Source organism: Hibiscus syriacus, unplaced genomic scaffold, assembly GCF_006381635.1.
Source record: "Hibiscus syriacus cultivar Baekdansim isolate YM2019G1 unplaced genomic scaffold, ASM638163v2 tig00110930_pilon, whole genome shotgun sequence".
Taxonomy (NCBI): Eukaryota; Viridiplantae; Streptophyta; class Magnoliopsida; order Malvales; family Malvaceae; genus Hibiscus; species Hibiscus syriacus.
The window spans coordinates 906,959-930,053 of NW_024062917.1; the positions used below are offsets into that span (position 1 = coordinate 906,959).

A 23,095-nucleotide genomic window follows, 5' to 3' on the forward strand; every position below is an offset into this window, starting at 1 on the left:
GCCGTAACTTATAGGTGTAGGCAACCTTGTGTGTTTAATATATGGCCTCGGAAAAAATGGCACTGTTATGAGACTGAGATTGCCTATTGGAAGATTCTCTGTCAGGAGCAAGGATCGCCGAAGGGTCGTATGCAGATTTTCTCCGTACAAAAGTTTCCCAGTGAGTGCCGAAATGAACTCGCCACTCGTCTTGGGTGCAGTAGTGGGGCAAATATTGCTTTTCTCCAAGCTGTGCCTTGGTACAGAAGTCAAGAATACGTTTGTTTTGGCTCATAATGTGTTCTAAGCCATCTGTTCCTGTGGATGAGGGGATTGCAGATGATAGGAATGTCAGGTAAAATATATCTTCCTCTGGTGTAACCATGGATGTTCTATTATTCCACCTGCAATACAGATATATCAGGTTCAGAATTTGGCATCTAAGAATTGTAAATAGCAACTGCATATATATACTGAAAATTTACATGGCCTTGTTGACAGGGTAAATTAGGATAGGACCTTTCACGATATTACCAAAGACCTCTCGGGCAAATTCAAAAGATCTTGCTTTAGGGTATAAGAAGATTGAGCCATGGATGAGTAACTTCCCATAATCCTTTTGATCTGAGTTTTATCTCAGACAAGTGCACTCTGTCGAGGAATTCCACATAAGAAACTTCAGATAGAAAGAGTGTAGATGGGATATAGTTTAATTCTGACAACTCCTCAATATCCTGCAATATGCGTCGTACTGGTTAGTTCCATTCTATCAGTTAAACATATTGGCTGCATGGTACTAAATTACGGCAGCAGTGCAGCGTAATGGTCTCATCATAATGTTTTTCAAGGTCACCACAACATCGCAAGGCTTCCATTTCAGCAATTTAAAAAATAATGATTTTTTTAGGAAATAAATCAAGTCGTAACGTCTGCAACATCTATAACCTCAATTTAATATTATGATATGGGGTGATGCTTGAACATTCTTGTTAAAGTCTTACCTGGTTCAGAACATCCATCTTCTCTGGGTTATAGTATTTGGCCATTTCTAGACAGTAAAGTATTTTCCCATCTGAACTGAATTGGCTTGCTTGAATTGGATCTTTGGGATTGAAGGAAGATCTCCATTTGATGAGGAGACCAGTTTTGTTTATCATAACAAACCCTTCAACGTAGTCAAATGAATTATTGGATGATATTAACTGCTCTTGGTCATTAGAAAATGTTGAGAATTCAGAGTAAAGAACCCTGATCCATTTCACCTGTCAACGATGATAAATAAGGTTTGAGTCCCGGTGCCCTTGTGAACCCAAGGAAAGAAGTTTTTTTTTCTTACCATCTTTGCTGCTGGTCCAAGAGATATTCGAGCACGGGTGATGATGCCGAATTGTCCTAGTCCCCCAAGAACGCCATAAAACAGGTCAGCATTCTTCGTATCTGAACATGTAATCACTTCTCCTCTTCCTGCATTCAAATCCCAAGTTAGATTCAAATTGTTTCCATATTACTTGAGTTCATTCATTTTATTGAAAACCTTGTGTTCCCTTCTACTGTTTGTTTTGAGTTTTGCTAGACCCTGTGTGATGGAGTCCTACAATTTTCCACGAAATGATTGTATGGAGTTGTCTTGGAGTTCATAAAACGTTGTTGTTGTCTCCTTAAACGTACCTGTTACAACTTCTAGTTGGTAAACTATTAATCTGGGGTCCGTGCCGAAATGCCTGACCACTTATTCCCGCATTATATAAAGTACCTCCCACAGTTAGGTGAAGATTGTCAGTCGAAGACTTGGGAGAAAGTCCATATTTAAGAGTCTCATGCAAGATGTTAATCCACACTTCGCCACCGGAAACATCCACGTAAGGCACCTCACCGTTCTCAACATACATGCTTGGTCGTCGAAGTGATTCCATATTGATAACCACACCTTGATAGGCTTGAGCCTGACCTTGTAGGGAGTGACCGCGGCCTCTACCTGCTACTGTCAACTTTGTTGCAGAACCCATATCCATGATGTGTTTGATAGTGGAAGAAATATCAGAAACTGATTTTGGGTGTAAAATTGCTGAGGGAAGGTAGTGACATATGTGACCGCGGCATGTTCAAGGTTCTCGAAACTGAAGTAGCCATCCAGAGCAAGAGTTTTCAAAGATGAGGGAATGCTGGAGGAGCTTAAATGAGGTGGAATGGTTGGGGTATTAAAAGAGTGGTTATAACAAAGATTGGTTCTATCTGGGATGCAGCTCCACACCAAAATCACGAAAAATTGAAGGAATATAACGTTGTTTTGTTTGAGAATGCCACAAGCTGCTGGCCCCATCTCTCGATAATATGTTTGTGTGTGTGTGAGAGAGAGAGAGAGAGGTTGTGGGTGTTGTGTGAGAAAAAGCTTTAAAGAGAGGTGAAGAAGAGCCCAAGGAAATGAAAGGCGCACGAGAATTTAAAGGGGAAGGTTTAGTCTGGCATATCCTACGATGGCTCCAACATCGAGCGAGTGTTTTTTTTTTTTAAATCTGAGGTAATTATCTTTTTTCTCTTACAACCAATTTACATTACAAGATGCAATGATAATTGTCTGCACAACACAAAGACAATGCACGGTCTCTACTTTCTGCTTCATGGTTTGTAATCATAAGCCTGTGTTGTTTCTCTTGACTATGTCATACTTAAAGTATTTCTTTGTATGCGTGCACTCTTGTTGTCTGCCTACTGTGCAAATAAGATTTTCTAAGCTTTTAATGCAGAATTCAACTGTGTGCTATGTAGGGGCCGGGTGCTTAGTCATGGGGAATAATGGAAAGTTGACATGGAAATGGCAGTTTGAGTGGCCGAGGAAAACACTACTCTATGAAGACTAGATGTGGGCTTGGGGTAGTCTTTAATAACAGCAGTGAGACATCCCTAAATTGATCCCACCTTTTAATATAATGTCGTGTTGCCTTTTTGAGCCGAAACAAACTCTACTACTTTGGAAATTATTACTCCATTTACTATTGTTTTTTCGATTGAACAACACCCACTTCAATACCAGCACAGCTTTTCCATTAGGATGTCACAATTTTCTTTTCATTCTAAGAATTATTTATTTACTCATGTCAATTCTTGGCATGTCTTTTGGCTTTCACATAAAAAATTATATATTTATATAGACTCGAAGCTTTCAATGTGGGAAAAAGAAAAACAAAGGCATCCCATTCATATATTTGCAGTACTTTTTGAAACACCGTTTTTTTTCCTGTTGATCACATTCTTGATTCTTCTATAATTATTTCCCTTATTTGAAGAACAAATTTAGATATTTGTTGATGGAATAAATGGAATGTGCCGACAGTTGACAGTTTAACCCTTTTAGTTTAGGTAGAGAATTGTAGTCGATATAAGAATGACCGAGATTTCTTTATGAGAGAGGTGGAGGCATAAGAGGAGTTGAGAATCTAGGAAGAGAATAAAGGGGTTGGAGTGTTAGAAGAACTAAAATAATTATATTTTGTTATTGGTTTGTTGAGAATTTGTTATTAACAATTTAAATTGTTAGCTGATCATTTGGGATTATATAAGCTTATTTGCTGTAGTGGGTGGATTGACCCTTTTCCATTAACATCAATAATTTTTTTCAGTATATTTTATTTCTTATTGCTTTCTAATATCAAAATCCTTAACTAACAAACATCACAGCCGCTCACCTCTTCTCCTTCACATTCAGGTCATCGTCCCACCATTATGGCCCATTTCTCATATGGTATCTTCCTTTCTCATTCGTGGTTGAGAAATATTTATATTAACTCTAACTAATGGTAGCAGACATGTGATTATTATGGCTACTCATAAGTCAGAAGACTAAATAGATTTAATAATCAAATCTTAGATTTAATTATGATAAATCATGTGAGTCTGTTAGAGGTCTTGTCTACGCTATGTAATTGATTCAAAAGCTATGCTACTCATGTGCTCTTTTGGAGGCTTCAAAAAGCAGAGGGATCTATCTATAATTATTGACTGGTGGAGAATTGATATTTTATAAGATGACTCAAATTCTAAAACAAATTTAGTAGAAATTACGAATCAACCTTTTTTTTTCAAATCGATCAATCCTTTGAATTGAGATTTGCTCACCCTAGTGTTTCTTGGCCCGTTCGCTTGGGATTCACCAGCAGCAACCATGTCCGAGTTTGAGTCGTTATTACTTGTGGGGATTTTCAAGTACGTGGGCAACTAAAATTGTACCAAAAAACTAATGCCATTTTTTGAAGCACGTGCACCTAATAAGAATAATTTCTATTCAATTCATACACCATTGACAGGATCAAATCACTGCCCCCACACACCACAAACAGACTATTTTTGTTACTCGACCATGGAGTTCTGGTCGAAATAATCATTTAAAATATTGCAAATAGCAACCCCCAATCCTATTCTGCATTTCCATATCAATATATGTGTAACTGAGTATATATATATAATAAAAATGTTGTTGAAAGTATCTCAACCAATGTACAGTTTCCAACACGGCATTGCCTCAGCTTCTACATCAACTAGTTGAACCTGCCAATCCAAAAACGTACGGTATTTAAGTATTGGATTCTCAGAATCTAATATCTTCCACAAAATGTAAATTTTCATGTGACAATGACATTATATAAAATGAAAAATTCATGAAAGTAAAAACTTTGTCAGCATTCATCATAAAGTTGTCAAGATAGAAGCTCATTTGTTTCGGCAGAAAAACATATTCTCGTGTTCGCTAAATTATTCTACGCCAAAAACCCGTATAACAAAAGCATTTTGCACTTCTTAATGTCGTTACCTTATTTGTACCAACCAGCCAGGAAGTATCTCAGCATGAAACAGAAGCAGCATCCTAGGGCCTATTGAAAATGGCAAACACACGAGACTGGTAAACAAATGGATGATGCTCGGTACTCGGAGATCATTCAACTTTACTAAGTATAGCTAGAACTATTTATCACAAACTATATGTTACGAAGTGCAATTTTGTTTAAATTGGTCCGGGAACTATTTGTTATGATTGGATGATACGAAACTGAAATTTATTTGATTGGTAGAATTCACTAAAATTGGGTTCCTCTTGTACTTTGGAGATTAAGAAACAAAATGCAGGTTAAGTGAAGGCAGAATGCAAACATGAGAACTCACCTGAACAAAGAGGAGGTGGATACAAAGTGACTTTTCCGATTTTGGCCCAACTATTCTCAGGTAAAAGTTTATGAGTGTCCCGTCACGTGTTCCAGTAAGTAGTCCGGTTTCAGGATTGAACCTAGAGATGCACAAGCCATTAATGATAAAAGAGATGATAAAATTTTGATGTATGCAATCCAAGTATGATATGGGTATCAAGAGTTACCTTGGAAGACGATGACGGGGACATTTGACATAGCCAGAAAGCTAAACAAATATTGATGTCAATGCAAATTAGATATCTTGCATATTATTTAGTCAAGTTATAAATAGTAACAGAGAGAGAACAGTAGCGCAAACCTGAGGAAGTGACAAGAGGAAGTTTAACACTTGAGGAAGAAAGAAAATCAGGAGTGTTTCACTGCAACAAGCAATTTAAAGTGGAAAAAGACAGAAAAATAATCAATATTTATAAGCATAGCCCCTCTGCATTAAAGCTTGCTGATGGTAGGCAAAAATACTTTAGTTTGACCATAAAAAAATGAACATTAAGCCATGTAAGTCCAGCAAAATAGCAGATAGCAGCACAAAGCTTAGAACTTAGTTGTACCTGCTTTTAGGCAATTCATATGTGTTAAATTACCCAGAAAATAGCTACCAATAACCAAAATGACAGGATAATGGTAAATTATCAATTTTGTTAACCTAAGACATGGACTTCAAAGTGGCTTTCAAGGTTACTGAATCACTTTTTTTATCATAAATCTAATACAGATTAATTCCCGAATGAATAGTCAGAACCCAGAAGGCACTGAGTTAACTGTTATGACATTTGGGTGAAGGGACGTGTGTACACAATACATACATTCAAGTGTACATGTGGGTATATAGGTACTGCAATATGTAACCAAAGACCAGGCAAATGAAACTTATTGCAAAGAACACACACCTATAATGTCCCAGAATTCCAACTACAGCCATGGTCATTCCAGCAAAGTATGTGTATGTATCCCCAACAAAAACTGACGAAGGATACCTAAAACACAAGAAGTAAAAAGCCATTAGGAAGACTTCATTAGCCAAGAAGTAGCAGCTGCAAACAGCTGGATGTAAGATGCCAGAATTATTACCAGTTGTAGGAAAGTAGAGCCAAGGAAGTGGCTAATAAGGGTTGCACAAGATAAATAGAGAAAGCATGAGCTTGTTTGTACTCAAGATCTGCAGATGCTCCAATTTGCATCAAGTTATGCATCACAATCTGTGTATTGCAAAATGAAGTTAGACTGCTATAATGCCAGATTTATATAAGATCATTAGCATTTCTGCTTACAGCTGACGCAATCACAACTGTTTGCCCGACTTCAAGGCCGTTCAAACCAGCATGAATATTAATGGAATTTGTGCAGAATACTGCCAAAAGCCCCATATATAATTTGTACACCCATCCTGCCACAACAAACCTAGTCGTGAGTTCCTTGCAAGGATAAACAGCTCACTGACTTGGTGTTCTATACACAAAAATAAATTCAGATTTCCTTTCTTTTTTTTAAAATAAAAAAGGAAATCAGAATTGAAGATAAACAAAAAAACCAGTTCAAAAAGATAAATCATGAAAAGGTTACTTAAGATGGGACAGAAAGCAAAGAGTAATGTATGAGCACTGTTTTTGTCACATAAAAAGATTAATGTTAACTCCAACATTTAGGCCTCTCTGTTCTTTTCTCAGATAGAAAGGTTAATGTTAACTCTAACTATATCCAAGACATATCCAACACATTCCTTTATATCTTCACATATCCTCCAATATGTATGAGCATATAGATACATAATTTTAACATGGTAAAAATTTGGAGTGTCATTGCTTCAAAGACAGATTCCTTTTTCCTGAAAATGTGTGTGTGTGGCTGTGGCAGGGGGATACTGCATGCTTTATGTGATAACAGAATCCTTTCCTTGATATGCTTCATTGTTGAGAGCTTATAATTAAGCCGCCACCCCCCCCCCTTTTTCAAAGACAACATTGAAACTTCATGGTTATACAGCCGTGCTTTTACCATAAAAATTAAGTGCAGAAGTGTTCATGAATAATTTATGAATGGAAAGGTCGCCTGGCAGGGGACTAACCCAAAGTCCCCTATATTTGGACAACCTTATTTGACACCCTGATTTAACACCAAAGATCAACAACTTGGAACCTCAATTGAAATAATCTGAAAAGGTGAAAACCCTAAATGATTTGAGCCAAAGATGACCCACAGCACGACCAGTAGCCAGAACTTTGAGTTTACAGTTTCTATTAGAGTTAGGTTGACGTTAAAGAAAAGGCATCGTACCACAAGAAAATGAGACCAACAGAATAAACACCAACAACATCACTAAAGGCTCTTATTCTTACTGCCAAATTAACTTAACTGTTCCATACCTAGAACCAACACCTCTTGCCCAACATATGAAACAAAAGGCTTTGGAATGACGATAGTTGTATGTCCAGCATAGGCCATCAACAATGGAAGTGCAGCAATTGACGGTAATACTAGTTTCCTGCTCTTCACAAAAGGAAAGCGAGGAACTTGTTAAGCATTAGTTCAGAAGCCATAGACATCCTTCCAAATATTTTACAGGCTGTTGTGGACTACATGAAAACCTTAAGGCTAAGGATATACTCACACTCTCCAAGGAACATCCAGGACATCGTCTACGAAGCCAAGTAAAATCATGAAGCAGATGGATGCTAAGGCTGCATTATACTCAACGAGCCACTGAATAAACAATAGCCAACAGATTGCTCTTAAATCGTATAAAGCATTAACTCTGCATGAATAAGCTAACATCAAACCTAATATAATGCCCACAACAAGCCATTGCTAGTGTTTGAATTATTTCAAAAACTATTTCGCTGACAATGTAAAATACAACTGTACAAATGCAAAATTCAAAGTATGCAGAAAAGCAGCATGATACATCGTGGAAACGTCACACTTACATTCGAATCTGCTGTGAAGTTAAAATACTGGAACAAAATAGCCAAAACCAAGAAAACAATGCCCACAACGATTCCCAATGACTCAGGCCTGCAAAATCCAAAGCAGCCTTCAGTAACTAGAGTGTTCCATGTATTTTTATTATTTCATGAATGGAAAAAGAAAATCAAACTTCAGCACATGATTCGAGAGCATGATGGAGCATCTGCAAGCACTACGAACAGAATTAGAAAAGAAAACAAAGGTTCTAATAAAAACTCAAAACCACAATTGAGGATCCAACTTATCGACAATTCATGAAGTCATTGAGTTGACAATAATATTTTAAAGTAGAATTATTTATTGAACAACGCAAAATTTTATACATATAGACAAAGATCTAGCCAGTACACTCAGCTTATGATCTTGAAAAAACATCCAAATGCAATTTAGCTAATACAATCAAAATTGCAAATTAAAACATAACCTAATCAACAAAAATCAAAGGCAATTGAAACCCAATTTTTTTCAATAAGGGAAACAGAAAAACTTTGAGGCTTACACTTTAACATTGCCTTGAGGGGTACCCTTCTTGTTAATATCAAATCCAAATAAACCGCGTTTCGAAACATATCTAGAAGCAACAGGTATCATTCTCTGTGTAAGGAAGAAGCCGGCGACACAAAGGGCGGCATTGATGAGGATAGATCTCCTGAGGTCTTGCTCGATATTGTAGTGTTGGTAAAGAAGGTAAAAATGGGATTGAAAAGAAAAGGCAGAATTAAAGATTAAGGATTTCTTAGGTGGAGCGATAGGCGGGTCGATTTGGGCCATGGTTGTTTCTGGCGTTTGAGGAGGCATTGGCTTTGCTGAAGCTCTTTTGCGAGCTGCCATGGCTGCTGCTGTGTTTCTCTGCAAAAAAAAAATGTTTTTATTTTCTGTCAATTTTACTCTTTAAATTTTCATTGGAACTATATGTAATTCCATGGAAAGTTGGAGACTTGGACTATGTATTAAGTTTCATTTTTGGCGTCATTAAACCAACCAGATATTGCCACCAAAGCATATTTTAAGCTTACGTGTCAAGTTTTTCTTTTCTTTTTCCAGATAAGCTATTGTACAAGCACCTCACGATTAGACATTTCGACTAGATCACCCGACGGATAGGTGCTTCTTTTTTGAGGGAACATGAAATATTCCATGAACAATAAAGCATCGTCCATAACAACAGAATTAAGAAAAGAAGGGATTTCAAAGTAAAAGAAAACAGGAGAGTGCAATGGAAGTGCATAAGTTGCTAAAACATGCGCTGCCTTGTCTGCAGATCTTCGAATGGGCTGCACAGAGGTGTGAGGATAAGTGCCAAGTAGAGAACGAGCTTCTTCTAAATGGAAACGAACCGTTGAAAGATCCAAAGCATCAGAATATAGTTGAGTAACAATGTTATTTGCATCACTCTCAATAATTGCAGAATCACACTCCATCTCCAAAGCCAAAAGGATGCCACGCGTTATTACTGTAACTTCAACCATAGCTGGGGTGCTGTGTTGTGGAACCGGAAGAGCATGGGCCGAGAGGACTGTCCCAAAGTGATCGCGAGCAATAATACCCACAGCAGACTCTCTAGAAGTTGGAACAAACGAACCGTCCACATTTATTTTTATAGCACCATGGTGAAGTTTGGACCATGAAGTGATAACAGCACTGGTATACTGGGCATCATCGGAAGAAGAAACATGGATGAAAGACGACGGGCAAAGCACGCCCAGAAGCAACAATGTGCCAACCCGGAAGACGTTTGCCTTCATGCACAAACAAATTTCGACGATACCATAACTGATACAATAAAATTAGTAAATCAACAAATCTCTCCAGTGAAAGATGAACACTCATATCCATTAACCAATCGCCACAAGATACCTGTCGTCCATGGGTAACTTGAGGAGTAAAACCAGCAGAGTTGAGAATGTTCTGAACTTCAACTTCATAACAGACACGCAGAGCACAACAGCGCCATGACGGATTGGTGCTTAAATTGTTATTATATTAAGTTTATATAATTACACTTTTGGTCTGCTGAATTCTAATTTTAATTTAATTTAATAAATTATTTTATTATTCAGATAATGACACATTCATTAAATTTATTTTATTTATAAATTTCATAAAAGTGTCATCATATTTGTTACAGTTGGAGGAGAGGAACGAGGAGATGAACGGGGAAGAGAGGAAGAAATTGGGGAAACAATTGGGGGAAACAGCGATCTAGGGTTAGGGATTGAGGCTCGAGAGGGAATTGAAAAAGGGAATTTAGGGATTGGAAGAGGAGAAAAAGAATTGAAGCGTTTACCTGATGAAGAGAAGTTACCTGATAAGGGTGCTGGCAGAAGTGGGTCGGCCCAAGTCTTCATACGGGAAAAGTGAAGCAGCCCAGCTTGGTGGCCCAACAACCTGCAAGCAGAGAAGAATATTAGTCTGTTATAGGTTGTTAATAGTACAGACAGCTGGCTCATTATTAAATGACAATTGGAGCCCTGTAACTAAATAAAATGCTGTAGAATCAATCTGAATGGGATGTTATGAATGAACTAGCTATTCCTCTCTTAATTCTTTCTAAAATTCTCTCTATTTCTCTTATCTATTCCTCTATTTCTCTTCTAATCGACTTAAACCAGAACAAATTGGTATCGAGAGCCTCGGTTTCTGGCAAGTTGGTGGTATGCCCAAGAAAAATCAGAATATGGCAGAAGATTAGCTGGTTGCAGAAGCAGATGGAAGAACTGACAGCACTGGTGAAACAAGGACGAGATGAGTCTAATCTACCTAAATGGTAGGAGACTCAGGAAGAGAGGATTTCTACACTGGAGTCTAGATTGGCTACAAATCATGGATATGTGGAGGAAATCTTGAATATTTTGACTGGCAGAAAAGAGGACCAAAATCAGTTTGAGGATCAGGTACATACCCTTGATTCATCAAATATGAGTAACAAACAACCTGTTAAGGTGACAGTAATCAATGATAAGACTCGGTTTACTTATAAACCGGATGAGCCTGGTATTCTTAAGTCTAAACCAAATGTCTTGCCTGCTCATATAGCTAGCTGCAAAAATGATAACCAAACGGGGGAGAACAGTGCTGCTAGAACTCAGTTAGTGGCTTTAGAAGTGGATAAAAGAGGTACAGGAGGGTCTTCTAGTATGTCAGGGATTATGTTGCATAGACCAAAAATTGAGCTACCATTTTTTGATGGAAGTAATCCCAGAGGTTGGTTACAAAAATGTCAAAAATATTTTTCATTTTGTAGTATTGCTGATGAACAGAAGGTGGAAGTAGCTACAATGTACCTGACAGGTAAAGCAGAGATTTGGTTTGATGGGTATATTATGCAAAAACATCATGTGACTTGGCATGAGTTTGAGGCTGATTTATGTCATAGGTTTTGTGATAAAGCCTTTGTTGATATAGTGGAGGAATTTACAAAACTGGTCCAGAAAGGGTCTGTAGAAGAATATCAGGATAGATTTGAAGAACTACAACCTCACATGCTTCTGCAGAATCCTACTTTAGGTGAAGAATTTTTTGTCTCTTTGTTTATTAGTGGACTAAGGGATGACATTAAACATAGAGTTAAAGCTCTAGACCCTAAAACATTGTCTGAGGCAAGCAGGCAAGCTAAATTATATGAGCTCTCTGTGGAATTTGAGAGTAAGAGGTTCAGACCTTTTGTAAAAAATCCAGCTCATTCAATTCCTCTACCTGGTTCTAAGCCTAATCAACTAACACTACACTGAAGAATACATCCACTACAACACAAAACAGAACTGATAGACTACAGGAGACAAAACAATTTATGCTTTAAGTGTGGTGAAAAGTTGTTCCAGGCCATCAGTGTAAAGCAAAACAGTTGAATATGATGATTGAAGATGAAAGTGTCTTACCTTCAGAAATTTTATCTAATGATCCAGAACAGCAGAATTTACAGGAGGAAGAGAATCTAGAAATATCTATGAATGCCATTACTGGATGTATTGGTCATAATACATTGAGGATTCAGGGAACAATTCAGGGAAGACCATTGAATATACTAATTGATAGTGGGAGTACCCATAGTTTTTTAACACCTCAATGGGCTGAGGCTGGCATACAGATAAATACTCTTCATCCTCTAGCTATTACAGTAGCTAATGGGCAGCAACTCTACAGTTCAGCAAGGTTTGGAATGGAGGATGCAAGGCACTCTTTTATACATGATTTCAGACTACTTCAATTGGGGGGTAGTGATATGGTGTTAGGGGTGGATTGGATGAGATTGTTTAGTCCAATATTGATGGACTTTAATAAAATGACAATGAGATTTGTGCATAAGGGGAAGCAAATCACTATACAAGGTCAACAACAGTCAAATTTCTTACAGCAGATTTCAGGAGCTACCCTATTGAAGATGACAGTTTCTGATTCTCCTCTTTTGGGACATGTAGTGTTATTCAATATGTGTGAAGATTCCAAGACTACTCCTACAGCTATCCAGTCTCTTCTGGACCAATATCAAGCTATTTTTGCTGAACCTACAGGACTGACTCCTACAAGAAATCATGACCATGCAATTCCTCTTAAACCTGAAGCTACCCCAATCAACTTAAGACCCTACAGATTTCCCTATATTCAAAAACCTGAGATAGAGAAGCAGATTGCTAATATGCTTTTCTCCTCTGTGATTCAACCAAGCAAAAGTCCTTTTGCTTCTCCATATCTTTTAATTAAGAAAAAGGATGGTACCTGGAGGTTTTGTGTTGATTACAGGAAACTAAACAGTATGACAGTGAAGGACAAATTTCCTATTCCTGTTATGGAAGATCTACTGGATGAATTATGTGGAGCAGTTTATTTTTCTAAAATCGACTTAAGGTCTGGTTATTGGCAGATCAGAATTAAGCCTGCGGATATCTATAAGACAGCTTTCAGAACTCATCAAGGCCATTATGAGTTCAAGGTAATGCCCTTTGGGCTTACTAATGCCCCTGCTACATTTCAAGCATTAATGAATGAATTATTTAGTTCATTCTTAAGAAAATTTGTCTTGGTAATTTTTGATGATATTCTAGTCTATAGTACTTCTATGGCTGATCATATCATTCATTTACAATTGGTTCTGGAAGTTTTGAAAACTAATCAATTGTTTGCCAAGATGTCTAAATGCTTCTTTGGACAGACTCAAGTTGAGTACTTGGGACATATTATTTCAGCTTCTGGGGTTTCTACTGATCCTACTAAAGTAGCAGCTATGAAGAATTGGCCTGTGCCAAAATCTTTAAAATCTTTGAGAGGTTTTTTTGGGATTGACTGGTTATTACAGAAGGTTTATTAAGAATTATGGTACCATCAGTAAACCTTTGACTCAAATGCTTAAGAAAGACAATTTTCACTGGAGTACTGAGGCTCTAACTGCTTTTGAAAATCTGAAGTATGCTATGTGTGTTGCCCCTGTGCTAGCATTACCAGATTTTTGGAAGAGTTTTTATTTAGAAACAGATGCCAGTTCAGGAGGAATTGGGGTTGTCTTATCTCAGGATGGTAGACCTATTGCCTACCTTAGTAAAACTCTTAGCCCTAGACATACTGCCTATCTATATATGAGAGAGATATATTGCATTCTATGGCAGTATCTAAATGGAGGCATTATTTAGAAAGCAATCCTTTTATCATCAAAATGGCCATGAACCTTTAAAATATTTGCTAGAGCAGAAATTAACTACTGCCATCCAGAAGAAAGGGCTGACTAAATTATTGGGGCTCGACTATTCTATTCAGTATAGGAAGGGTAAGTCAAATGTGGTTGCTGATGCCCTTTCTAGACAGTGGGAAGATCAAGGTCAGTATATGGCTATGGGTACTACCCTAATCATTCCTAGTTGGGTGCAAGAAGTGGAAGACAACTATAAAGGGGATAAAATGGCAACTGACTGGTTATCTATATTACCAGTAAGTCCTACTGCTAACCCTTGCTGGACATACTCTAAGGGTATTCTTAGATTCAAGGGCAAAGTATATATTGGAGGTACTGGAACATTAAGATTACAAATTCTTCAACTCTTACATGATTCACCTCATGGGGACATTCTGGAACACAGGCTACTTATCAAAGGATTAAGGCTAATTTTTATTGGCCTAAGTTAAAGGCTATGGTGGCAAATTATATTAGAGGATGTACAGTTTGTCAACAGACTAAAGTAGAACATATTCCTAAACCAGGGCTCCTACAACCATTGCCTATTCCTCAACAGGCTTGGGAGATTATTACTATGGACTTCATAGAAGGCTTGCCTACATCCCAGAAGAAAAATTGCATTTTGGTGATAGTTGATAAATTTACTAAGTACAGCCACTTCCTAGCCTTATCACATCCTTATACAGCTACTGATATAGCCAGATTGTATTTGGATACTGTTTATAAACTTCATGGCCAGCCTAAAATGGCCATTTCTGACAGAGACAAGACATTTACCAGTCTCTTTTGGAGAGAACTGATGAGGCAACTAGGCACTAAAACTCTATTTAGTACTGCATACCATCCAGAGACTGATGGTCAGACAGAAAGGGTGAATCAGTGTGTGGAACAATATTTGAGGGGTTTATGTTTTTTTCAGCCGAAGCAGTGGGCTAAATGGCTGCCACATGCAGAGTGGTGGTATAATACTACCTACCACACTGCCCTTAAACTTACACCATTTGAGGCATTGTATGGCTACAAGCCTCCTACTATGGTTTGGCAAGCAGAAACTAATGTGCAGTCTGTTAGTGACTTAATGAGAAGTAGAGAAGATATCAGACAGTTAGTGAAGCTACAACTTGAGCATGAAGTAATAGAATGAAACAACAAACAGACAAGAAAAGAACAGAAAGAGTATTTGCAGTTGGAGATTCAGTTTACCTGAAATTGCAACCCTACCGTCAGACTTCGTTGGCCCTGCGCAAGAATTTAAAGTTAGCAGCTAAGTTCTACGGCCCTTATAAAGTTATTGAGAAGATTGGTGAAGTTGCGTATAAGTTAGACTTACCAGACTCTTCTAGATTACATCCTATCTTTCACGTGAGCCTCCTGAAGAAGCACGTCGGGGATTCAATTGTCTCTTCAAGGAACCCCCCCTGCCATGGACGATGACGGACAGATTAAAATCGAGCCATATAAGATTATGGGAAGAAGAATCATAAATAGACAAAACAAACCTGTAACGCAGTGGCTAGTGCGCTGGAAGAACCTTGATGAAACCAGTGATACATGGGAAGATTATACGGTTCTTCGAGGCCAATTTCCTGAATTTGATCCTTGGGGACAAGGATCCTTTCCAGCGGCGGGTATTGTTACAGTTGGAGGAGAGGAACGAGGAGATGAACGGGGAAGAGAGGAAGAAATTGGGGAAACAATTGGGGGAAACAATGATCTAGGGTTAGGGATTGAGGCTCGAGAGGGAATTGAAAAAGTGAATTTAGGGATTGGAAGAGGAGAAAAAGAATTGAAGCGTTTACCTGATGAAGAGAAGTTACCTGATAAGGGTGCTGGCAGAAGTGGGTCGGCCCAAGTCTTCATACGGGAAAAGTGAAGCAGCCCAGCTTGGTGGCCCAACAACCTGCAAGCAGAGAAGAATATTAGTCTGTTATAGGTTGTTAATAGTACAGACAACTGGCTCATTATTAAATGACAATTGGAGCCCTGTAACTAAATAAAATGCTGTAGAATCAATCTGAATGGGATGTTATGAATGAACTAGCTATTCCTCTCTTAATTCTTTCTAAAATTCTCTCTATTTCTCTTATCTATTCCTCTATTTCTCTTCTAATCGACTTAAACCATAACACATATGATTGATGAAAAATGAGATAAATTATATTAATTAAAATTAGGAGAAAATTCCTCTGATCATATAGTAATGTGTTATCATCCGATTGGTAGGTTAAATTTATTGAATTAAATTAAAATTAAGACTAAATTGATAGAATGAGTAGGTAAGGAGGATCAAAAGTATAATTATATAATTTACTTAACTGCCTTGTCATCATTTTCATTAAATATTGTCAATCGATAGTATTATTGATAGCATTTTAAAAAAAATTAATTCGGTGATTAAAATAGAGTCAGACTTCATAGTTTAGTGACTCTTCACTTAATCTACCCTCAAATTTTAAAGGTTTTATGGTAACATATCATGTGATTGTCTATGTGAACTTCATACTAATATGATAATATTTATTTTAAATGTCACGTAAACCAATAAAGATATAAATATGAAATTTCATGTTAAATAGTCTTTTTCTTTATCACCGACAAAAGCATCACATTTGATGAAATCATAATACCACAAAATACTAGAAATACACTACCTTGATATTAAAATCTCGTAATAAAATTCATTTTTCATCTACACTTACTCTCTCTTTCTATTCTTGAACTAAAATGCTCTCCACTCGCTTTCTCTGGCTAGCAACAAAAAATATGAGTTTCTAATAATAAAAGATGTTATTTGAAGGCTAAGAGACAAATTTTAAAGCTTAAGAGAGCATGAACGAAGCTTCAAAAACTTACATTTTGAATTATGGCACTTGAGGGGAGAAAGAAAGAGGAGACAATGAGAAGAGAAACAAAGATTCACCAGCTTTGTGTCATAAAACTCACGTCTAAGGCTGACCGAAATCCCTTAAAATTAATCTTGATTTTTAATAATGATCTAATTATATTTTTTGTCCTCCCGCATTAGTCTACTATGCAAAAATTATATTTTTAAGGCACAACATGCTCAAATCACATCTAATTAAGCCTACACTTGACCCAACAATTTTAATTATGAACTTGACATGGTCCATAAATCTATGGAATCAATCCTTAAGCGTTGATTTGAAAAATGAGGCGTTATAATTCTCTCCTCCTAGAAATAAATTTTATTTTTGAAATTTACTAAGATTGAACAACATCTCACTCTTAGATCAAAACATCAAAAGTATCTCAAACTCTCATCGAGTCAGAACATCGAGGAGAAATTTATGCACAACGATATGAATATCGCGATCCATGAAAAATATGTACAACTAACTAGACGACATCTCTCGCACCGAGCCTTTAGCAAAACCGGAACAAGTCCAAAGCCATTAAATCTGATTCTTGTTGCCCAGCAACGAACGCCCGAATCGTTTCACAAGGACAACATTTAACCATATTTCGGTCTACAACTGCTAAACCCTTTATTGGTCAACTCAACCTAATCGAGATTTCATCCCACACAAAATCTCTAAGTCTCTTTTACCAGCTGAAACCAAGTAAACTTGTCATGCATCTCAACGAGATCCTACGAATACTTGTCATACACAATCTCGATATCATCGCTTGAATATATTGTGTCAAATTCCAATTTCTCATGCAAAACCTCTACACTTCAATTGTATAACTCTGATTTATTAGACATCTGCATCAACTCAACTGCTTCTCATATCTTTGTTGCTCACAAGTATGCTAGCCATTGAATCGCACAACTTGAAAGATCGCAACTGAAGTCGAGATTGTACTAATCAAAATTTGTAAATAATTGACTCTTCAAGAGAGCTTACGTCACAAAACATGGATCCATCGTGTGCACACTCGAGCATTATCAAAACCACAACTCTATGTCTTACACCCATGATCAATTACCAACAACACGCTATTCGATGTCATTGAACATCAAATAATCAATATCTATAGTACTTGGTCTCACCTAGTCTCTAGTATTAAAATCAATAAATGCTACATGATATCACATAACTTTAAGTGTCGTATATAGCTCACGCACATATACTAACACGAAGACATAAAGATGAGGTTTGGGTCACAAATCTCAAAGAAACTTTGAGAGGATTTAAGCTCAAAGAGCTTTCTCTAGGTGTTTTTACTTTATCTTCGTGTTGAAATCTTGTAGCTTTTCTAGTTAAGATCATTATATCGATGTTAGAGATGTTTTATGGTCTTTGATTAGTAAAAGAAGTGGGCGAGTCTTCCAAGTACAAGAATAAGGAGAAAGTTATGGAAGGTTGAGCTAGAAGAGTCCTTGTTTCTTATGAGCTGAAGGTAACAACTACTAACTCTTTTTTACTACTTGTATTTCATATATGTGTAGTTTGTATGCTTGTATTGTGATTTCAACCATGTTTTTGTGGTTTTGGTTCTTATAGGTCATTGTGGAAGATTTAGACATTAAAAATGTGTAATAATAATGTATTATGATCCCTACACTACTTTCATAAACTTTAATAACCATCTTAGGCCTTAAAACATGTGTTTAAAGTGAGTTATAAAACATTTGTTTTATTATTTTATAATTTACACGTAATGTCCACCTTAGTATCCTATACACACATATTTTTTAATGAAAGGGTAAAAAAAAAATTTGTTTGGGGAAGGATTTCTTTAACTTTTCCAAATTTTACTCCTTCGCGGGAGATCTCTATGAATATGATATCTTCTTATCCAATGATTTCTTCGACAACTCCAATGGCTCCAACTCTACCAGCGACCCCTCAAATTCTCACCACAAAGAATTTCTCCTTTCTTTTACCATAAATCTTTTCTTTACTCTAAGTACTTTGGAATACTTGAAATTCCCAACAACTTCTTCAACTCATTGAATTTCTTTTAACTCTTAAACCACCACAAGAACAAACCTCAATCGTTTTATTTTTATGTTCCTCTCTAGGAAGGTTTCATCAATCGAAGCATGTTAACATGTCAATGTTAACGAAGCCACTGAGGAGAAAAGTAAGATTTTGGTGATAACTACGACATGATACTGGAGGAAGAAGGGAAAACATTACCACCATGTGAGATTGTTATCATGAGTTTAGAGCAATCTCCTATGTCATATGTGGGAAGAACCATAAAAGGAAGGGATATAAGGTAGGCGAGGAATGCTGTTTTGAAGACAAACGAGGTTCTTTAATTAATCGAGGAAGGAAATTAATTAAGTTTTGTTTTGATTTTTAAATATATTCATTTAAGGCTTAAATTATTGACACATAAAATTTTTATGAATAAATCAATCCTCGTTAGATTTTGTTTACTTTTAATGAAGGTTTAACTATAAAAATATATTAATTGGGTGATTCGATTATAACTTTTTAAAATTAAATGATTTTTTATAATTAGTTTATCACACATATTTTACTCTAAAAAAATCAATTTTTCAAATTGAGCCGAGTTTTGTTCACCCTACTTGAAATTATAATTCCTGGAAGCATTAATTAAATTAGAATGAGGATCAAAGGGGAAATAACCTTATTGGATTTACCAAACAGGCTTTACCTAATCATATTATAAAACTGTTAAAAGTCAAATAATTTAGGCACCAAATGGTGCTTTGTCAAAGTCAAAAATTAGGCACCTAATTTTTGTTGAAATAGGGTAATGGGATAATTAATTTTAGTCATTGTAATTTAGGGTATTTATAAGATTAGTCCTTAAGTTTCAACTATAAATACCCTAGCTCATTTAGCTTCAAAATCATCCCAAAGCATTCTAGCTTTCTTCCAATACTAGAGAGATTTTAGAGAGTTTCTTGAGAGTTGTTTTCTCCTTTTTATCTAGAGAGAATTATCATTGTTTTCTCCTTGGTAGATCGAGAGAGGTTGTAATTCCTATTTCTCATAGTGAAATTCTTCTACCGTTGCCCGTGGTTTTTACCCTAAATTTTTAGGGGTTTTCCACGTAAATTTTGTGTCTCTTTTATCTTTATTTTTATTTTCTCAAAATTATCAGTTGCGATTTTGCTCTATCCGATAGCTGTCTTCCGCAACAATTGGTATCCGAGCCAGATTAGAGTGTGTAATATCTGCTTATTGTCTTTGTGGTTGCCACCAAAAGGTGAATCCTCCAACATAAGAAAGTAATAAGTTATTACTCATTCTTTGAAGGTTCCAGAGAACTATTCACGATAGTGAAATAGTGGGAGCTATCCATAAAAGAAGCTATGGCAACAAAATTTGATATTGAAAAAATTCAATGGGAGAAATTTCTCATTGTGGAAATTGAAGATGAAGGTCATCCTGAGAAAAGACAGTTGTCTAGCAGCTATCAGTGAAAGGCCGGTGGATTTCACAGATGACAACAAATGGATCGAAATGGACGGGAATGCTATGACAAACTTTCATCTAGCATTAGCAGATGAAGTATTGTCAAGCATCGAGGAGAAGAAGAAAGCTAAGGAGATATGGGATCATCTCACCAAACTGTACGAGGCCACATCGTTGCACAATAAAATTTTCCTTAAGAGAAAATTGTACACTCTCCGTATGCCAGAATCTACTTCAGTGACGGAACACTTAAATACACTGAACACTTTATTTTCTCAGCTTACATCCTTAAGCTGTAAAATAGGAGAACAAAAACGTGCTGAAATTCTACTTCAAAGTCTACCGGATTCATATGATCAACTCATCATCAACTTGACAAACAGTAATGTCACCAGTCTAGTCTTTGATGACGTTGCAGCTGCTGTTCTACAAGAAGAAAATCGACGCAAGAACAAGGAAGACAGACAAGTAAATCTGCAACAAGCAGAAGCGTTGACAACGATGACAACGATGAGAGGGATATCAACAGAACGTGGCCAAAGCAACAGTCAAAAACATGGTAGATCGAAGTTGAGAAGCAAGAAGAATTTAAAGTGTTACAACTGTGGAAAGAATGTTCACTTGAAGAATGATTATTGGAGTCTAAATAAAAACTCCAATCCATAAGGCAATACCGCAAACACTTCAGATGATGGAGATGCTCTATGCTGTGAAGCGTCAACCACCGTGGAAGGAAGAAAACGATTTACAGATATATGGCTCATTGATTCGGGAGCAACATATCACATGACCTCAAGAAGAGAATGGTTACATCATTATGAACCTGTCTCAGGAGGATCTGTGTATAGTTGCAATGATCATGCCTTAGAGATCGTTGGCGTGGGAACCATCAAATTGAAGATGTATGATGGAACAATTAAAGTTGTTCGAGATGTGCGACACGTGAAAGGTCTGAAGAAAAATTTATTATCCTACGGATTGTTGGATAATAATGCTAGCAAGATTGAAACACGGAAAGGAATCATGAAGGTGTTCCGTGGAGCGCTTGTGGTGCTGAAAGGTGAAAAGATAGCTGCAAACTTGTACATGCTGAAGAGAGAGACATTGCTAGAAGCAGAAGCCTCTGTTGCCTCATGTAGTTCAGATTCTGCAATGCTATGGCATAAGAAACTTGGACACATGTCAGAACACGGAATGAAAGTCCTTATGGAGCAAAAACTACTTCCAGGCTTAACAAAGGTATCACTTACTTTATGTGAGCATTGCATAACAAGTAAGCAACACCGATTGAAATTCAACACATCAAATTCTAGAGGCAAAAGTGTTCTAGAACTGGTTCACTCTGACGTATGGCAAGCACCAGTTACATCCCTAGGCGGAGCAAAATATTTTGTCTCATTTATTGATGACTACTCCAGGAGATGTTGGGTGTACCCTATTAAGAAGAAGTCCGATGTTTTTTCAACTTTCAAAAACTTCAAAGCGCGGGTGGAACTTGATTCTGGAAATAAAATCAAGTGTTTCAGAACAGATAATGGAGGAGAATACACAAGTGAAGAATTTGATGACTTTTGCAGGAAAGAATGCATCAAAAGACAGTTCATAGTGGCGAACACTCCTCAACAAAATGGAGTGGCAGAGCGGATGAACAGAACCTTGTTAGAAAGAACAAAAGCAATGTTGAGGGATGCAAGCCTAGAAAAATCATTCTGGGCAGAAGCAGTCAATACCGCCTGTTATTTGGTGAATCGAGCTCCATCAACTGCAATAGAGCTGAAGACACCAATGGAGATGTGGACTGGTAAACCAGCTGATTATTCAAACCTCCATGTATTTGGAAGTATTGTGTACGTGATGTACAACTCCCAAGAAATTTCAAAGTTGGATCCAAAATCCAGGAAATACAAATTCTTGGGGTATGCTGATGGAGTAAAGGGGTATCGCTTGTGGGATCCCAATGCCTGCAAAGTGATCATTAGCAGAGATGTTATCTTTATAGAAGATAAACTACAAAGAAAAGAAGACGATGATAGCGCTGAAAAGTCAGAGACTACACAGATACATGTGGAAAATGAGGTTGAACAAGGAGATTCTTCTGAAGCAGAACCAACACATGATGAACAAGAACCAGAGAGTTCTGAAGCTCCAACAACTCGTCAATCAGATCGTGTGAGAAGACATCCCAATTGGCACTCAGATTATGTTATAGAAGGTAATATTGCATACTGCCTTTTAACAGAGGACGGTGAGCCATCAACATATCAGGAGGCAATACACAACTCAGATGTTTCACTGTGGATGATGACGATGCAAGAAGAAATCGAAGCCCTTCATAAAAATAATACACGGGACCTTGTGCCACTACCACAAGGAATGAAGCCAATTGGTAACAAATGGGTTTTCAAAATCAAGCGAAATGGTGACGATCAAGTGGAGAGGTATCGTGCAAGACTGGTGGTCAAAGGATATGCTCAAAAAGAAGGTATTGATTTCAATGAAATATTTTCTCCTGTGGTTCGACTAACAACAGTTCGAGTAGTTTTGGCAATGTGTGCTACATTGAACTTACATGTAGAGCAGCTAGATGTTAAAACAGTTTTTCTTCATGGAAATCTTGAAGAAGAAATTTATATGCTCTAGCCTGAAGGTTTTGAAGAAAAAGAAAAGAAGAACTTGGTTTGTAGGTTGAACAAATCTTTGTACAGTCTAAAGTAGGCGCCGATGTGTTGGTATAAGAGATTTGATTCCTTCATTATGTGTCTTGGATACAACAGACTTAATGCAGACCCTTGTGTTTATTTCAAGAGGTCTGGTGATAACGATTTTGTTATATTGTTGTTGTATGTGGATGACATGTTGGTTGCAATACCCAAAAAAGATCATATTGAAGAATTGAATGAACAACTGGCTAGAGAATTTGAAATGAAGGA

General features: G+C 37.0%; 2 protein-coding genes, 1 long non-coding RNA gene and 1 pseudogene across 5 annotated transcripts; 2 read left to right on the forward strand and 2 right to left on the reverse strand.

The window, feature by feature from the left end:
- Positions 1 to 65: 65 nt before the first annotated feature.
- LOC120146642 lies at positions 66 to 2,299 on the reverse strand (annotated as a pseudogene).
- LOC120146644 lies at positions 192 to 5,284 on the forward strand. The gene is made up of 3 exons (XR_005518246.1): positions 192 to 202; positions 670 to 672; positions 5,043 to 5,284. It is a non-coding gene; the product is annotated as an uncharacterized LOC120146644 (long non-coding RNA).
- Positions 4,314 to 20,508, reverse strand: LOC120146643 (UDP-N-acetylglucosamine--dolichyl-phosphate N-acetylglucosaminephosphotransferase-like). Of its 3 annotated transcripts, XM_039160155.1 has the most exons (13): positions 20,497 to 20,508; positions 17,729 to 17,733; positions 8,638 to 8,996; positions 8,099 to 8,186; positions 7,783 to 7,874; positions 7,538 to 7,656; positions 6,446 to 6,561; positions 6,246 to 6,373; positions 6,065 to 6,151; positions 5,476 to 5,536; positions 5,342 to 5,382; positions 5,134 to 5,254; positions 4,314 to 4,844 (listed from the first exon to the last, which is right to left on the reverse strand). In XM_039160155.1, the coding sequence occupies exons 3-13, from the start codon at positions 8,967 to 8,969 to the stop codon at positions 4,785 to 4,787; spliced, it is 1,245 nt and encodes a 414-aa protein (XP_039016086.1). In that variant the 5' UTR covers positions 8,970 to 8,996; positions 17,729 to 17,733; positions 20,497 to 20,508; the 3' UTR covers positions 4,314 to 4,784. The 3 variants fall into 3 exon arrangements, with proteins under 3 accessions (XP_039016086.1, XP_039016084.1, XP_039016085.1); XM_039160154.1 differs by lacking the exons at positions 17,729 to 17,733; positions 20,497 to 20,508 and having other exon boundaries at positions 4,317 to 4,720; positions 4,768 to 4,844; positions 8,638 to 9,069; XM_039160153.1 differs by lacking the exons at positions 17,729 to 17,733; positions 20,497 to 20,508 and having other exon boundaries at positions 4,316 to 4,844; positions 8,638 to 9,069.
- On the forward strand, positions 10,005 to 14,947 carry LOC120146676. The gene is made up of 9 exons (XM_039160177.1): positions 10,005 to 10,008; positions 10,267 to 10,478; positions 10,751 to 10,867; positions 10,910 to 11,783; positions 11,960 to 13,068; positions 13,288 to 13,434; positions 13,541 to 13,649; positions 13,816 to 14,057; positions 14,207 to 14,947. Exons 1-9 carry the CDS (start codon positions 10,005 to 10,007, stop codon positions 14,945 to 14,947), a joined length of 3,555 nt encoding a protein of 1,184 aa, XP_039016108.1.
- Positions 20,509 to 23,095: the final 2,587 nt, after the last annotated feature.

Coding starts and splice junctions, on each gene's coding strand:
- LOC120146643 (XM_039160155.1), bottom strand. CDS start 8,969: ATGGCAGCTCGCAAAAGAGCTTCAGCAAAGCCAATGCCTCCTCAAACG. Junction 7,875..8,098: donor ACTTCACAGCAGATTCGAAT/GTAAGTGTGACG, acceptor TTGTTTATTCAG/TGGCTCGTTGAGTATAATGC. Junction 5,537..6,064: donor GGAATTCTGGGACATTATAG/GTGTGTGTTCTT, acceptor TGCTTGTTGCAG/TGAAACACTCCTGATTTTCT.
- LOC120146676 (XM_039160177.1), top strand. Junction 11,784..11,959: donor GCTCTCTGTGGAATTTGAGA/GTAAGAGGTTCA, acceptor AAGTTGTTCCAG/GCCATCAGTGTAAAGCAAAA. Junction 13,435..13,540: donor TTGACTGGTTATTACAGAAG/GTTTATTAAGAA, acceptor GAAAATCTGAAG/TATGCTATGTGTGTTGCCCC.